Source organism: Ziziphus jujuba, chromosome 12, assembly GCF_031755915.1.
Source record: "Ziziphus jujuba cultivar Dongzao chromosome 12, ASM3175591v1".
Lineage (NCBI taxonomy): Eukaryota > Viridiplantae > Streptophyta > Magnoliopsida > Rosales > Rhamnaceae > Ziziphus > Ziziphus jujuba.
The window spans coordinates 22,880,093-22,898,067 of NC_083390.1; the positions used below are offsets into that span (position 1 = coordinate 22,880,093).

General features: G+C 29.9%; 2 protein-coding genes and 1 long non-coding RNA gene across 4 annotated transcripts; 1 reads left to right on the plus strand and 2 right to left on the minus strand.

The window, feature by feature from the left end:
- Window positions 1–1,845: 1,845 nt before the first annotated feature.
- LOC125418785 (uncharacterized) lies at window positions 1,846–2,402 on the minus strand. The gene is made up of 2 exons (XR_007237817.2): window positions 2,262–2,402; window positions 1,846–2,140 (listed from the first exon to the last, which is right to left on the minus strand). It is a non-coding gene; the product is annotated as an uncharacterized LOC125418785 (long non-coding RNA).
- Window positions 2,403–2,562: 160 nt separating this feature from the next.
- LOC107429483 (leucoanthocyanidin reductase) lies at window positions 2,563–6,968 on the plus strand. The gene is made up of 5 exons (XM_048463292.2): window positions 2,563–2,909; window positions 3,140–3,280; window positions 3,556–3,793; window positions 5,868–6,071; window positions 6,402–6,968. The coding sequence occupies exons 1-5, from the start codon at window positions 2,706–2,708 to the stop codon at window positions 6,650–6,652; spliced, it is 1,038 nt and encodes a 345-aa protein (XP_048319249.1). The 5' UTR covers window positions 2,563–2,705; the 3' UTR covers window positions 6,653–6,968.
- Window positions 6,715–14,161, minus strand: LOC107429516 (uncharacterized). 2 transcript variants are annotated; one of them, XM_016040216.4, is made up of 14 exons: window positions 13,542–14,158; window positions 12,577–12,667; window positions 12,383–12,467; window positions 12,177–12,246; window positions 11,626–11,695; window positions 10,236–10,305; window positions 9,920–9,965; window positions 9,575–9,824; window positions 9,283–9,488; window positions 9,089–9,163; window positions 8,560–8,620; window positions 8,337–8,417; window positions 7,854–7,933; window positions 6,715–7,584 (listed from the first exon to the last, which is right to left on the minus strand). In XM_016040216.4, the coding sequence occupies exons 1-14, from the start codon at window positions 13,676–13,678 to the stop codon at window positions 7,506–7,508; spliced, it is 1,401 nt and encodes a 466-aa protein (XP_015895702.3). In that variant the 5' UTR covers window positions 13,679–14,158; the 3' UTR covers window positions 6,715–7,505. The 2 variants fall into 2 exon arrangements, with proteins under 2 accessions (XP_015895702.3, XP_024934079.3); XM_025078311.3 differs by lacking the exons at window positions 6,715–7,584; window positions 7,854–7,933 and adding an exon at window positions 8,081–8,147 and having other exon boundaries at window positions 13,542–14,161.
- Window positions 14,162–17,975: the final 3,814 nt, after the last annotated feature.

Genomic DNA, 17,975 nt, shown 5'->3' on the forward strand with positions numbered 1-17,975 from the left:
CCATATAAAGTACGCAAAATTATGATTCATTTAGATGTTTTGCTAACTCAGTGATTGATGTATTGTGTAAAATCAATTAATTGTTAAACGTTTGGATTGTTGTAAGATGATATTATTTTTCTCTTAATTTAAATAATAAAATTTTATAATCCAAAAAAAAAAAAATATATATATATATATATATATATATATATAAAATAAGCACATTACGTTGCTAAGAGACGGCTTACATGTTACCAATCTGGTTCAAGCCAAATTAGGTGGCATCTTAATTTCGAGAATTTAATAATTATATTTCTTGCCACTGCCATTTTTTATGATTTTCATTTTGATATCTAAATAAAAAATAAGTATTATTTTTTAATCATTCAACTTTGAAACTTATGTAAAAGTTCCACTGCAAAAATAAATACATATAGTATACATATCTATATATATTTGGTTAAAGGATAGTCTCAATCGGCTGTTAGGGGAAAAAAAACAAGAAAAGAAACGAAGTATCATTGACTTTGGCTTTGTTTAACTAACACTTTAGTGACTCATTGAATTAGATAAATATATATAGCAAGTAGTCTTGTAAATTCAAGAAACCACAAGTACAACTAACCCCTTTGCTAAAATTAAACAAAAAATACAGCTAACCATTTAATATATATATGTATGTATATATATACCCAACTAAATTTCTAATCAGTCGCATGTTGAAATTAGAGAAGAAAAAAAAAATTAAATTGAAAGAGAATTTTTTTTTTTCAATTGGAAGGTTGTTTGAGCTGGACTACAATTAAATAGTGAAGAAACAAAAGTTAGTTCTTTTTATTTATAAATATACACTAATAATTGGATAATTAGGATTTGAAAACCAATTATATTTTTCTATATATATATATATATATATATATATATATATGTATATTAATCTTGATAAGTTTATCCTATTTACTCTCACATACTAATCCTAACAAATCGCTTAATAAAAACAGAGTTAAAATTGTCTATAAGCAAAGTGACTAAACTCTCTAAATCCCTTAATTAGGAAGGAATTAAACTCTTACAAGACTAACAAAATAGAAAAATATTATTTATTATTATTGTGAACAATGATTAATGAGATCTACATGTTGAATAACAATTTAAATGATTATTATTAAATAATTGATTTTTAAAATTTTAATATAAAAAAATTAATATCTAAATTAATATTTATTATATAAGTTGATATTTGTCATAATTGTGATAAATAGCAAAATTTAACAAAATAAGTGGTATATGTAGTTTTTTTTTTTTTTTTTCTCTTTTACAATAATTTCTTTCTCCCCATGTGTATTTCAAATTTACAACATTTTAAAATATAAATGCGACTAGTTTACTAACTAATCTCAACTCACTTGACCAGTAGCATATATAGTTTATATAATACATAGAGACTGTTTTTGTCTGAAATATTTTTCTTTTCTATATCAGCTCTTAAATATTAGTTTCTCTACCTACATACTAATAAGTAGTAGTCCTTTCAAAAAAAAAAAAAAAAAGAAAAAAAAATACCTTGTCTCAATAATTTTCCCTTTAAACTTTATTTTGAAGCAAATTAAAAAAGAAATTTGGTTTAGATGACAATCCTTACATGGCGGTTTCATCCTCACTTCCGACATTCCCTGTTATTTTTCTATCTTATGGTTTTTAAATTGCGATTAAAATTGTTGAGGCTAAAATCTAATTTGTTATTAATGATAAGCTCTACATGTTTAAATGGGATTGGCCAAGTATACCAACTCATATTCCATGTTAGCAATTACTATGTTTTAAACTATATGCCATATTGACCAAAAGGATATATGTATATGGTTTTGTTATAATAAATATTATTGCTGTAATGCCCAAACAATATCATGATTGATAGTTTGATTATACATAATTCATAAAAATATAATATATATTATCCCAAACTACATGTAATTGGGTGTCGCCACCTATGCATTGCCAGCAGTAAATCCTTGAAAACTTTTTTTTTTTTAAAATTTTTTTTGACAGGGCCAGATAATCCTTAAAATTTTATTAATATTTTCACTCAAACCCTGAAGTTGGTAGCCGATGCATATTCCACAGACACGAGCTTCTTGGCTATCAGTCAAAGCCAGCACTATCACCAAATTGAGTTAGTGAGCTAAAAGTCAGCATAAAAAGTGGGACATATATTATCTATAAATGTCAAACAAATAATATTATATTAACAATATTATATAAACAAACTAAAAACCTACCGAAGATTTGGACGTCTCCTTAATTAATTGTTGAAGGGTAGCTGAAAATTCTCAAGATGCTCTCAAATATAAAAATCCTTCTTCCACAACAAAGTTAAGTAGCTAAATTATTTAAAACCTATTAGAACCCAATTATTTTTGTCCAACCAACGCATCTGCATCAAATGCCCTTCTTCTTTTTTTGGTGAATAAATACCCTCCTTCTATATATATATATACATGCCATCTGTCATCACCTTTTGATTAAGACAAACAAGAAGGAGAAAAAAGGAAACAAAGAAAAAAGAAGGATTCAAAAAAAAAAAAAAAAAAAGGTTGTTTGTTTCTTTTTTTTTCTCCTCTTATATTAGGAAAAAGAAAAAAAACATATATATATATATATTTCTTCCTCTGTTTTCTCTGTGAACCGCTGCTATTCGTTTGGTGTTGTAGAGAGAAGACACGATGACTGTCTTGGCTTCTTTGTCGACCGGCAAGAATGGCAGTGTCCTTGTTGTTGGGGCTACTGGATTTATTGGTAAATATGTAGCTGAAGCCAGTCTTCTTGATGGAAGACCAACTTTCATTCTCGTCCGTCCAGGTCTTCTTTGTTCTTCTAAGCTTTCCACCATTAAAGCACTCCAAGATAAAGGAGCTATTATTCTCCATGTAATATTTTTCTACCTTAATTTTCTTTTCTTACACTCGCTTCCATAATTTATTTTTTATTTAATATATGCTCAAAGAAAATTGCCAAAAAATAAACAGCTGTTACTGTAGCAGTACACGCCCAAATTACATCTATGGTAATCTGGGCTTAAATACTGATCATAAAAAATAAAAAAATATATATATATAAATATATTATATGTGTGTGTGTTTGTATGTATGTTTTTCAGGGGCTGATAAATGACAGAGAAGGGATGGAGAAAATACTGAGAGAGAATGAGATTGATATTGTCATATCTGCTGTTGGTGGTGAGAGCATTGTAGACCAGTTTCCTCTTGTGGAGGCCATGAAAAACGTTGGTACCATCAAGGTATTATTATTCAGAATTTTCTTATTAAATAATTAAGTTTTTGGAAAAAATTTTTTAATAATTATATTGTTGTTGTTGGCTAATAATTAACTTCTCGGACTGATTAGGTTTTAATTTTTATTTTATTTTATTTATTTATTTGAATAATTATATTGTTATTGTTATTGTTGTTGGCTAATAATTAACTTCTCAGACTGATTAGGTTTTAATTTAATTTAATTAATTAATTTATTTTTGTAAGAGGAATTGATAGCTATTTATGTATGTTATGCCAGAGATTTTTGCCATCTGAATTTGGGCATGACGTGGATAGGGCAGATCCAGTGGAACCGGGACTACGGATGTACCTTGAGAAACGCAAAGTGAGGCGTGCGATTGAAGAATCAGGTGTACCTTACACTTACATCTGCTGCAATTCCATTGCTTCCTGGCCCTACTTCGACAACACTCATCCTTCTGAGGTTCTTCCACCGTTGGATCAGTTCAAAATCTATGGTGATGGCAGCGTCAAAGGTTCGTATGAGATCCATCTGATTTTTTTTTTCTTTTTTCTTTTTTAATCCTGAGATCCATGTGGTTTAATTTTATTTTATTTTTCTTTTTGTTTGGATTTGTCTTGTTAAAACAAAAAAAAAAAAAGGAACCCCACCACCAACTCTATTATTTGATTTATTTTGATTATTTTAAAGAAATATCAGATCGAGTTATAATGGTGGTCAAATGTGTGGCATATTAACAATAAATTACAGTACCATCATATTAGCTTTAGATTTGTAATTTAATTTAATGTCACAATCAACTAAATATATCAACTAAATATATTAATATTTAAGGGAATCATCATTTTTTTTTTTTTTTGTTGGTAAATGTAAGGGAATCATCATGTTACTATGATGGTTTTAGGCTTTTAGCAACATAATCTCTTTTAGTCTCTGTCACTTTAACAACTTACATTAAAAAATGAAATAATCCAGAGCCAATAATTTCAGCTTTCATATAGAAGGTTTATTTAGATCGGTATGATAAACCAAGTTGAATATGTAGTAGCATTGCACTGTATATTTTAAAAAAAAGTTTTAAATAATAATTTAAATCAACCAATTAATTAGTTGTGAGCAAGCAGATTTTTTGTTTGTTTTTTTTGATAAATTTGTGATGCAAGCAGATTAGACATTTCAAAATGTTGATGTGAGTCAATTAACGCCCTATTCACTTTCAAATCAAATATCTATATATAGAGAGAGATTTTATAATGCAATCTCCTGGATATTTTTATGGTGCTGATATCTATAAATATTTATTGTATAAAAATATTCACGATAATTATTTTAAATATTATTTTTTTTTTTTACAGATGTCCCATAATAAAAAAAATATATATATATATATATATATATGTTTAATTAGTATAATATTTTTGTACCAAGCACCAAGCACAATCTAACGGAGTTAGCTATCAGTTGGGCCACTTGTTCTTTGTGTTTGGGTAATATTGGGCCACTTGTTCTCGTGTTGCTGTACTTCGACATAGACCAATCACAATCTAACGGAGTTAGCTATCAGTTGGGCCACTTGTTCTTTGTGTTTTGGTAATATTGGGCCACTTGTTCTCCTGTTGCTGAACTTCGACATAAATGATTAGTCATGTGGAGAAATACCCTTAGGCCTATGGTGGGCCCAGATCGACTGATCCATTTGGAGATTTAAGATGACGTGTCAGGTTTTGAATGGTTAAAGATTTTTTTAAAAATATATATATATATATATATATGAATACTTTGTTTTCATTTTTGTTAGGTAGAAAATTAAAGACAAAAGAAAAAAATAAAAAATTAGTTTCAATCACTTTCGTTTTGACTGCTTTGAAAGAAAATTTTTATAGGGTGGAAAGTTCAAACCATAACACCTGGATATTTAAAATAGTAAAATGAAATGATAAAAGAAACTAATTAGTCTTGAAAAAATACTTCTAAAATAAACTTAATTAACTTTGTGCTAAGACAAAAAGTACAAATAAAAAATAAACAATCATTTCTAGAAGGTATGTTTTATATTTAAATTTTGCTAAGATACCTATTTAATATCTAAATCTAGAAAAATAATTTATTATATTTATAAATGTAGAACTGTTGCTTTTTAACACGAATGCAATACATATTAGCCACGAATTTTAGTTTTCATATTATATATGTGTTAGTTTAAAATAATATATATTTTTTTGGCTCGGTAAAGGGTAATATATTCTTTATATTAATATAGAAGCTAACTTTTCAAAATGAGAGGGACGTTTAGCTGTTTAATGCGTTAAGTTTTCATTCAAAAAATGAAAAATAAATAAATAATTAAAAAAGGCGTTAAGAACGCCACTCATTATTTATACAAAAAGTCTTGCATGAATTATCTAAAAACTTTGAAAAAAAAAAAATATTTTTATAGGCAACGAATTCTTACCCATCATTATCATAATCATACTTTGATATATAACTTTGAGAGTGGAAAGTGCAGATTGTATATTGAAAGGTAAGAAAAAATAATTTGATCATATAATAATGGTTACTTATTTTTATTTTATTTAATTTTGATGCAGCTTATTTTGTTGCGGGCACTGATATTGGAAGGCTAACAATCAAATGTGTGGATGACGTTCGAGCCATCAACAAAAATGTTCATTTTCGACCATCCTGCAATCTTTACAACATGAATGAACTTGCCTCTTTATGGGAGAAAAAGATAGGTAGAACCCTCCCAAGGGTTACCATTACTGAAAATGACCTACTTGCTGCAGCTGCAGGTATGTATACATATTTATATATATGATTTTGATTTAGTCCATTAATTCTTTCGGTTTTTGCATTCCATTTCATACCACAAGTTGGCAGGTTTGGTCTAGTATTAAAACTACTGATTTTGATCTGATTGAAAATTTTCTTTTTTCAAATTGTAATAATAATAATAATAACAATAAAAAAGAATACAATTTACGGTCAAGTTAGACAATTTTCTGATTGTATATCTTCACAACTCAAAATAGATGGTAGAAAATGCAAATTATTTATTAGTTAAATCGAAGAAATACCATTGTTTTGTTGACATTTTTGTCTATGAACGTTTTCATATGCAGAGAATATTATCCCACAAAGTGTAGTGGCCTCATTCACACATGATATCTTCATAAAAGGGTGTCAGGTTAATTTTTCCATCGATGGCCCTAGTGATGTTGATGTGGGAATTCTCTACCCAGAAGAGACTTTCAGGACCTTGGATGAATGCTTCACTGACTTTTTTCTCAAGTTAGGAGACAATGCAGTTGATGAAACCCAAACCAAAAACCCTGTTCATGAACCACTCCCCATTACTGCAAGCTGTGGATGATTCAGTACTTGGAGTCGAAAACTATTTTATATTAAACATAATTGTTAGTGTATGTATTATGATGGTGAAATAGGTTTTCTGGAAAAAAAAAAAAAAAATTGTATTTCGACTTGATATTAAGTACCTGAGATCACCAGGTTTAAGACGCATTAAGGATTTGAGACCACCAGTTTTAAGAAGTTAAAAACTTCTATCATTATTTGTCATTCTATGTATGCGTTCCATCATAAGATTGATTGCTTATTCAGAAATAAGTACTGTATTGCGCAATTATTCATGATTTCTATTCAGAAGAAAAATCTTCCATTCAGCATTATCCTTCTCTCATTCAAAACATTTATGCTGTAATTGTTTTGCTTAGGTAAATGCTTTTTAATAATTATTATTATTATTATTATTATTTTTTTAACACCAAAACATAGCTTTCGGTACATTTGCATTGTACCAAACGAGGGCTTCGTTTTACCCAGTTTCCAGGCCGATGAATAAGCTAGGTTTATAAAGTACCCTTTTCAAATCATATAGGCTCTATTGTATGTATCCTTCACCATCTAGGAGTGCTCAAACTTAGATAGTTAAAATTAAGCCAAATCATGGAATTCTCAAACTCAAACTTTCCATTGATTGATCAAACAATGATGGCACAACATACAACATTAACAAAATTCAAATCTGTAAATGGATATTGTTTCGGTATATTTACATTTCATAAATGTCATATTTTGTAATGGCACATTTACAGAAACAACACTTTCCAGCTATTTCAGTGCTTGCTTCATTTAAAATCAGAAGCAACTGTGTAGTATTCGAGAAGAAACCTCCATTTCTGGTCTTCCGTCAACATGTTTCCACACTAGATATCATATACAGGCAAGCGTTCTTCAATAGCAACACGGCATATGGGGCACTTTTTACACTTCTCGCAGCATGTTCTGAGAATGCATTAACATCAGTAAAATAGAAAAAGCTATCACTTGTAAGTAGATAAGGAAAATCGACATTCTATGGGAGTATGTCACTTTAATGTATTCTTTGGTAAAAATGTCAATGTAAGGTAGTACTTTCAATGAAAATGGACTCTTCATTATGAATATCTTCAAGAACTTAATACTCACTTCTTTCTGTTAATAGTTCCAAGAGAAGAGCTTCTTCTCTTGAGGAAATGTTAGTGAAAAAAATAGAAACTAGATGGATTATATACCTGCACAGAATATGATGCCGGCAAGGAAGGAGGACTACATCGATCTGTTCTTCAAAGCATACTCTACACAGGATCTTTTCCTGAGTTTCACAAATGAGGAACGTAAGGCACAAAAGTAGACTCAAGTGGCATATTAGAAGAAGTAAAAAGAATTATAAAAAGTAAGTATTATTGAAAATTAAACTCATTTTACACTGTTATAAGAAAACAGAATGATCAATGAAATACTGTGGATCACAAATCATCATTCCCTTCAAGCAGGCCAGTATAATTTTATCTTCTGGAATTACTGTACTGCAGTGTACCATTATAAAATTCAGTCTTCAGATTCAAGTGAATTTGCAATGTAATTGAAGTAGATAGGTCACACATGTGAAAACAACCCTCAAGAGAAAAAAGGATTAAAACATAATTCCCTCAGCAGTTCAGCAAGAAGAAAGCAAGAAAAAAATAAATGTAGACAGCCAAGTTTATGAATATTACATTCTGAAGTCTCTCGTATTCCTGCTGGCTATACTTTGTGATTTCTGTTTGCTCACTAAGTGCAGCCTGTAATCTCCAAATCTGTAAGAGGAAGAATGTAGCATATGAAGAAAGTAAAAGAGGGGCATAATATGAAGTTCTAAGTTTGATGGTAAAAATAAAGATTTATTAAGTACAGATAATTTGTTGCTAGAAGCCCAAAGGAAAAGAAAACAGTAGTCACCTCCTCAACAAGATCTGCTTTAGGCATTTTCTTCACAATTTCAGGTGAGAAAGTGTTGTACCTGAGTAATAATGTCAAAAGTGAAAAATTCGCAAACAAAAAATCAATGTCTGGATGCTGATTTAAATGACAACGTATTTTCAACTTTAACAGAAATTATTCCATGATATAGATATAACTTTAACATAATTTATGTCTCTGATATACTCTTGCAGTGACACCAAATGTAGACATTTCAACTTCAATTTAGCAGTTCATAGATATAACGTAGATATATCTTTTTCCTGTAGGAGAAGGCCCCATCAAAATGCTACAAGTTGAAGTTATGCAGCAGTCACAGATCAAGCATCGATAATCAACAAAAACAATAATGCATATTTCTTGTCTAGAGAACATAAGGTGCTAGGAGATGGAGATTCCAGGCCCATCCAGTAATTGAGAAAGTGGCATAGAAGGAGGACCACCTACATCTGCATAAAATTAATATACAGTATATAAAGGTACCACATAAAGTAAAGAAAGCACAGACCCTGAAGCCCCAGAACTATATATCCTAGCCTGCTCCTCTCGACTTCCTTCATCAATCGACCACCAACCTATCAACCTGCCAACAGATTGAACCACATACAGTTACAAAGGCTATAGATGCTAGGCAATTCGTGTTGGCCTGCCCAGCAAGATCTCCAAGTTGCCAAAATTTAAGTCTTTGCAATAAATTACTACCTTGAACCACGGTGCAAGAAACCAAAACAATCCTGAACTTTTGATGCTATGCTAAAGTATCTTCTAGAACCAAATCCATTATTTAATAAGATAATAACTTTCTCCACCAATCTATATACAGCAAATAAAACCCCAGCTCCTTGCAGCAAAAGAAGAGGAGAAAAAACAATTGGTATTGAAAGATGCCTAGCACCAGATGGTCCTGCCTGCAATTACAAAAGTGCTTATAATGAAGACAACTTAAGAAAATCGTCCAGAACCATCCAGAAGTGTACTCTAATTCCTGTATTACCTCTAGGTAAATAAAAAGCAGGATCTGGAAAATAATGAAAGGAATTTTCATAACATGCCCACCAACATCCTGCAGGTCACATATTCCACTCTGTTGCTGGTCTTCGTCTGAAGAAATTACCAAGCCTCTATTCCAGTCAAGATATCTAATATTCATTGAAGATGAATAGGATTCTCTAATGTGAGAATGCCTATGAATTGCTGGATTATACCACTTTGTGCAAACAAGGAAGGCAAAACCTTCTGCAATTCTATGAAAGAACAAACAAGGATCAATTTCGTGGTAAAAACTAAGAAAACAAAATGCAAAATAATTAAACATTAATATAATACAAATTATCTGTACCCAAAGTTTATAAATAAGTCCCACCAGCCTAGAGCAGCTACATCACCTGCGTATCGTTGCATGGTAAGTTAGAAGGATGCATCATAAAATATAAAAATGATCTTTTCTTAGTGCATGCCAACCATATATGAATTTTAAGAATATCATCACTATGATGCATTTCACAAGACTATTGTTGATGATTAACAAACATAGAAGCAACTAAATTGCAATCATGCACTCTCAACTCTTCATACACTTCTTGACGACACTAATTTTTCTTACAGAGAAAAAGAATGTTTGCATAATCATGTAAAATGATAAACAGATCACTTACCACATATCTTCAGAAGAGTGAATATTGTTGCAGCAAGAAAGAAGACCATAGATATTGAAACCCAGAAGTGCTAGAAACCAATGATCGATAATTAGTATACAAGACACCATATTATGACACAAGTAAAACATCACATAACAATTTCCATTATTATTGTCACTATAGTAAAGAGAAAAGTTGCCAACATAATTTACTCTGTTATCATCTAGATCCAAATTTTATTATTAGGAGACTAGGTGTCAAATTCCAACATTCTTTGACTTTCTTCTTGTAACAAAATAACTCATCAAAGAAAGGAAAAAACCTTTTTACCCGTTGTTTTACCCGCAACTACTAAAATAATGTCTGAAATTTTTTTTTACATACATGCAGTCTATTACAGTAGTTTTTAAATAAATCAGATGCACATCAGGAGCTAAGAGTTGCTTTAAAAGACTTGGCATATGAAATTTCAAATTGCTGACTCCAATTCCATATGAACACTCCAGAACAACTGGAAAATCCATTCCAGACAAAAGAAAATTAGTGTAGCTGTAGATTGGAACAGAGGTATGGAATACATTTTCAGATTACAACAACCTACCTTCATATGTCCCTATGTTATATGATAAGATACTCTCCACTTCATTGATATAATATCTAATGGGGGTTTAAAGGAATATTATATATTTCCAAGTTATGTTCCAAACTTAGAGCTCATTCCATGCAATATAAAGCCCGTGCACAACCCTATTTCAGAAAGGCTCTTAATTATTTGGAGTACCGTAGAATAAAATTATGATTAACGTTTTGAACTTCAATTCTTGGAACGTTATGTTTAAATTCAATTGAGAATCCTAATACAGACTGCTAAGTAATTACCAATAAGAAATCCATGCAAGATATTACATCTATGATTAACCTGATTAGCCTAATGAGTATCTTCAACTTGGAACCAGGAGCCAGACTAAATAAGTTGTGGCATAAGCACCTAAGAGTTAAAATAAAGGTGGTTAGTGGCGTTAAAGGTAAGTCATGGAAGCTTTGAAAGTGAAACACATTCATGTCAGTGACTTCTATCATACTAAGTTTCTCAAATCAAGGGCTCTAATATACATTGAAAAATGTGAGTACAAGTTCATTAAGATTAGGATGGAATGAAAAGAGCTTTAAATTTGGAAGTCATCTTTTTCTTCTTGTTCTCAAATATGTTTCAGATGCCATTAAGAAATTTGTGCTTTGATTATCATTGTTCTAATTCCATAATGAGAAATTCACAGTCACCACTAGCATAGACCCTAATTCACAGGACCACAGATAGATGAAAAGCATGAAAGCTTATTACAAATAACAGTATGAAAGGTGTACTTTCTTATTAACCCTTCAACCGATGAAATAAATGGAAACTTACAGGAAGCGTCTCCCATATCACATCATCACTCATGGTTTCATCATCTCCAGGCATTAAAGCCTTACACATCCTATATAGCAGAAACAATATTAGTACACACCATTTAACAAAACAAATTAAAAAAATGAACAATGCAAACAACAAGATATTCTACATAGAAAAAACCATTAAGATATCTCAAGTTGAATGGAGGTAACTTAAAAAAAAAAAAATTCTTGCACGGGGGGGTGGAGAGGGGGTGGTGTTTAGTTCTTGCCTGAGTCCAAGCGGAGGTTTGATAAGACAACACTATGGTAAATGAGGTGTCCATATAAAGAAATGGCTTATTTCAAAATAATTTTTATCTAATTCAATAAATTGAACTAGTTGGATTTAGAGTTTGTCAATATTATGTTCTAATTTGCAAAGTCAATTTCAATCACAATTGTATGAACTCCATATTTGGCTGAATGGTCAAAAATGATTACTGTACATTGAAGATAAAAATAAAAGCAAAATCATGATTGAAAGAATATATGTAATATGTAGTATACATTTGTGCGTGTGTATACCTGATATTGTCAAACAAAATTGCTGCTTCAAAAACCAACAAAGGAATAAATACAATCTTCAATGATACAACTGCAGTACATTAAAATTCACCAGGAAAGAATTAATAATTCCTGAGCAATGTTACATGCATGAGTAAATAATTGTTAAAGGTCTTAAAGAAAAAGGGGAGAAAAAGAAATATTGCCCCAAAGTGCTGTGTTTATACCATTATTGTTCTGCAGGTATATACAAAGGAGTACTTCAAAAGCAACAAGCAATGGTGTTGCCATGACAGCATGAAAGGGCGCCCACTGTCCATGAAAAAAAATTAAGTGAATTTTAGCCACCCTATTACTACAATTAGACAATCAAGTTTCAATTTATCCATGTTAAATGAAAAGAAATATGGAAGAGCCATACATGACGATCATGAGGAAGTGCCGGAGCAGGTATGGAGAATCTTCCCCGCGCGACAACAACATGGAAAAGCCACAGGGGGGAAAATATAATCCTATAGGGTAATGACAATGACCCAAAAAAGAACATCATTAAACACCAAATTAGAAGAGAAAGTGGAGCCTCCATTATGATTTAGTGCACAAAGAAGACCTATCAAATAGATCCATAAGGAGCTAAAAGTTTTATTTCAGCAAAGATATCTGCAAAACCACAATACCGCGACAATAGAAAAAAGATTAAATTAAATTAAATCGAATCCCTACAGAGCAACATGGCAGCTTCCATGCCATTAGGTGAAAATTTATCATAAAGGCTTTGATGCATATTATCAAAGCTAATATATTTTCCAAACTGGAATTTCTGGTTGTTGAAATTATACTTTTTTTCTTCTTTTTTTTTTTTTTTTTTTTTTCAGTTCCAAACCGTATCGGGACTCAAAAAAAGTAAACAATCCGAAACCTATCAAATAAAATTCTGGAATAAACTTATAAAATTGAAGAGAAAATGCGAATGAAAATATAAAGAATAAATAATAAGTTCTGACTTTGAAGCAGAGCCTTCAAGGTTTTTTTTTTTTTTTTTAATTATTATTATTATTATTATTTCCTCGGAAACAAGGTAATTCTAAGAAATTCTGTCTCTCCGCAACACCTTATACACAGAGAATTCACATGCAAACTTAGATATACATATATATACCATGAAATTCCCAAATTTGACCACCTTTCCTTCTATAGAAAATGTTGTAAAGGTAGAAAAAATAAGAGAAATTCACAATTCACAACTCTATAACAGTTCTAACGGCCATCCTAACTCCATTTTTTTTTTTTTTTCCTACTGCATCCTCAAATTTCTTGGCAACCAAACAGAAAAATAAATAAATAAATAAACCACAAAAAAAAAGGAAAGAAAAAGAAAATACGAACCACCAAGGGAAGCGAACGGCATGGTGGAGTTTGAGAACGAGCAAAAGCGTGAAGGAGAAGAGCAAACCATGAGCCACCAGAGCCTGTAATGACTTCGCCACACGCGTCCACGTCATAACTCTCCTATGAACCAACATTTCTCAGAACCGAACCAAATGCAGAGCTCAACACAACACACACAATTACAAACTCTCTCTCTCTCTCTCTCTCTCTCTGTGCGCCTTTCTTCTCCAATTTCTCAGTCTATGCAGAGCGAATTAATTGCAGGAACCGCAGGGAAAAAGAATTGCAGAGAAGCTCATCGGAAAAAAATTAAAAAAAAAAAAACCGAAACGCGACCACTTCAATTCAATCATGCGAATATGAGGAGCGTTCCAATCGTCTTTCTGTGACTTTGCTTTCACGCTAACGTTGTGAAGAAAAGACGACGACGAATTGCTCTGTTGGATCGGATGTTTTTGGCTGACTGTAATACCCCTCGATCTGTGTTTAAATCCACACAGGGAAATGTAAGGATTTAGGTGGTGTTTGGGGAGAAGTATAGGGGCAAAATGGGGTAGTGGTGGTAATAAAGGTAGAGGAGAATAACATTTAAAGCAGTCCACTTGCCCATTGTTTTTTGTTAGTTTGTTTTAATTGGTTTTGGTTTGAATTGCAGGATAATTACGTGCTTTGGGTGCTGTGAAAGTTGGCTTTGGAAGACAGTGGATAATTACTAATTAGTAGACTTTATATTTTTCTATTTTTCTATTTTTCTATTTTTCTATTTTTTTATTATTTTATTGTTTAAAAATTGGAGTTATATAAAGTGGATTTTTTACTAATTTTTTTGGGAAAAAAAAATTGTCATGTCCATGTAGATGTTTTTCTTGATTTCGTCATCAATTTTTTGGATTCCTTCTAACAACGTCAAAGGTTGTGTGTGTGTGTGTGTGTGTGCATTTTATTTTTTTTTTCTCACTCTATAAATACAAAAACATACCCAAAAAAAAATCAAAATTATATAAAAAAAGAAAATTCCTTTTTTGTTTTGAAATCTCACCTATTCCGGTACACAATTAAATGGATTTAATATTTACATCCCAAAAAAAAATGAATTTAATATTTTTACATTTGTGAAAATAGTACCTGTCAGAATTTCAAATATATATATATATATATATATATATATAAAAGGTGATTATGGCAATAAAAACTAAAAGGTGTTTTTTGTAATTTCCTAAATTCAAATAACGGATATGCGATACTTATAAAATATGATGGCGTGTTAATATTTTTTAATGTATACAAATATGATTGGTTTATATACATATTAAATTAGAAATAAATAGCACTATATATTTGTATATATAATAAGCATTCTTTCAAAAAAGGAAATGATAAGTACGTCAGGGCATATATATATATATATATATATATATAAATTTTTTTTTGGTAATAAAGTCCGGGCATTTGTATGAATCAGCAGTACACGTAACGTATCAAAACTATTCTTTCACCAAAGCGTTTTGATTTATTTTATTTGTATTTCAAATTAGTGCTCTTTTTTATTATTATTTTTCCAAATTACAAAAAATAACTTCATCACTGAATATTTGTTTTTCCCATAACAACTACCAAAATTATATATTAAGTTAATATATAGCGTGTAGGCTCAATTTTAAGTTAATTATACATTGGACTATTCTTTCAACCATAATTGATTTTTTTAAATCATTTTTTATGATTTTTTATTTTTAAATGCGAATAATTTACCAACTGATTTAAGTTCATTTGATATAATTGATATTTTAATATATTTTTTTTTCCACCCCTCAGTAATCTACACATAGAAGTTAATAACTTATTATAATATTGTACTACAATAATAATAATAATAATAATTGTTTGGTGCTACCTCTTCTTATTTTTTTTTTAAAGAAAAAAAAAAAAAAAAAAGAAACGCAAAGACCTATTAATCTCTTTGGAAGAAAGCCATTCAATACAATCAAAATTCACAAAATGTCCAACTGTCTTATAGGAGGTTTTTCAAATAAATGGAAAGCGTAAGTGCTTAACTAAAATCAAAGCTAATCTCTGGGTATGAAATAACTGGACAAAAAAAACAACTATTTAATTAATTGGTGTCATCTAAAGGAGTACAATCTTGCTACGTATCGTTCATTCAAGCAAACTGGGCCCCCTATCTGATAGTGGACTTTACCATAATTAAGGACCTCGAAGGAAGCTTCCGACTTCCTACATATCAAAAATAAATTCAAAACTGTTTTAAGTGTCATAATTTGCGTCGTTTTTTTTTTTTTTTTTTTTTTTCTTATTTGAGAAAACTTCAAATTGTAAGAATAATATATTTATGAAAAAGGAAAAAGAGCAATACTTTGCACTACTTTTTTTCCAAATATATATGTGAAAACATTAATAAGAAAGCAAGGAAAAAGTCAGTTGAGATAGCTTTTTTCTTTTCTAAACATAACTATTATTAATGTCTTTGGGATAGTTCAATTCAGGAGGAGTTGATAATCCATACATCATAATCTCAAGATCAGGTGGTAAAGTTCCCTCCTCCGAATTTATACATATATATATATATATATATAAAGACTATTATAAGTATGATTTCTCTTTGGGCCATTCCAACCTAAGGATTGATTTGAAACCAATTGAGAATAGGTGGGCCCCAAAGAGGAGTCCAAACCAAATGGACCAAATATGTGCCACTGGTTTCCAAGACTATGGCAGCATCTTTCTCTGTTGGGTGGTTCTTTATACACCACAAAAATAACTGTATAGACATCTCGATAATGCCAAAGGAAAAAACAAAAAACCAAAAAAAAAAGAGTTTCAGAGCTTCTTCTTCATTTTTTTTTTCTTTTTTGAAATTTTAAATTCTTTGTTCATTTAAAAAGAATAATCTTTTAACAACTTTCTAATAGGCCGTAAGCTGAAGGACTTCTACTTGTAACACGATATAAAATTATACATACAGAATAATATGCACTATTTATCCAAATAATAATAATAGTAACAATAATAATAATATGCACCGCTGAAGGACTTCTACTTGTAACACGGTATAAAATTATACATACAGAATAATATGCACTATTTACCCAAATAATAATAATATGCACCGTTTTCTTTTTCCTTAAACCACACACACACACACACATATATATATATATATATATATTTGGTAATTTAACCATATATAGGATTGAATGTAAGATTATGTGACAACTATTTTTGTTAGGGATATATATGATAACTTTTCATAGTCATTAGTTAGAAGTATTAAATTCCAATGACATTGCATTTTCTCATTGCAATGTCAAAAAATAACATAGTTGGTTTTTTTGTGCTCTCTAATAGCATATTGCAAAAAATGCTATTTAGTATCGAAAATGCAATTGAAATTTTTTTTGTAACTACTATAAAATTTATGGGGTTTATACCATTAAATAATATAATGTTTAATTTTTATTTTTTGATTATTAAAGTTAAAAGAAGTGGATCCAATTCAATATTCTTCACTTAACAACGCCTTCTTACAATTTTTTTTTTTTAATAACTTAAAACCCAATTGAAAGCCTAATTGATATAGGGAGAGAAATTGAGAAGCAATTATAAATAGTTGTAGATTAAAAGTACGGTGGGTATATAGATATGGTGGTAAAAATAAATAAAAAAAGGTGGTAGATGAAAAAACATGTTGGTAGATAAAATAAAATATGCTAGTAAATAAAATTTTAAATATAAAGAAAAGTAAATAAACTTTAATAGATGAAAAAAAAAAAGTGATATAGATAAAAATATGATGTATAATTGTGATAGAAGTTTAATATAATAATGTGATTAAAAGTATATATATATATATATATATATATATGCCAACGCTATTTTTTGCCATATATTATTGAAGAGGTAATGCTAAAATTTGAAATTGCACTAGCATTTAACATTGGAGAAGGTATATCAATGACAAAATTTTAAAATGCCAATTGTAAAAGGTAATCTGCTATTGAAAATGCTTTTAGCTCGGGGGTAAAATTATCGATAACACATTTCAAGATTTCTAATATTTCTCACTAAGTTCAGGATGTAAGCCTTAATTGAGTTGAAATACACTTTAAGTTTTAATGAATTTAGTGTTGTCCCCCCCAAAAAAAAAAATATTATTAATTAGAATAAGGATTTCAAAGAAAAAAAAACGAAAGAAGGGTCATTAAGATGTAAAAAACTGGAAATCTCATCAAAAGAAGAAATAGTTTCTCATATATATATATATATGACGTTTAAAATATAATAAAAATAGCGTATGATTGGAATCCTCAATATTAATTTTATTAGATTGCATTGAGCCCTAATCCAAAAACATTAAGCGTATCAATAAAGGAGAAAGTTATTGAATATGAATATTTGACTAATTTAGATAAC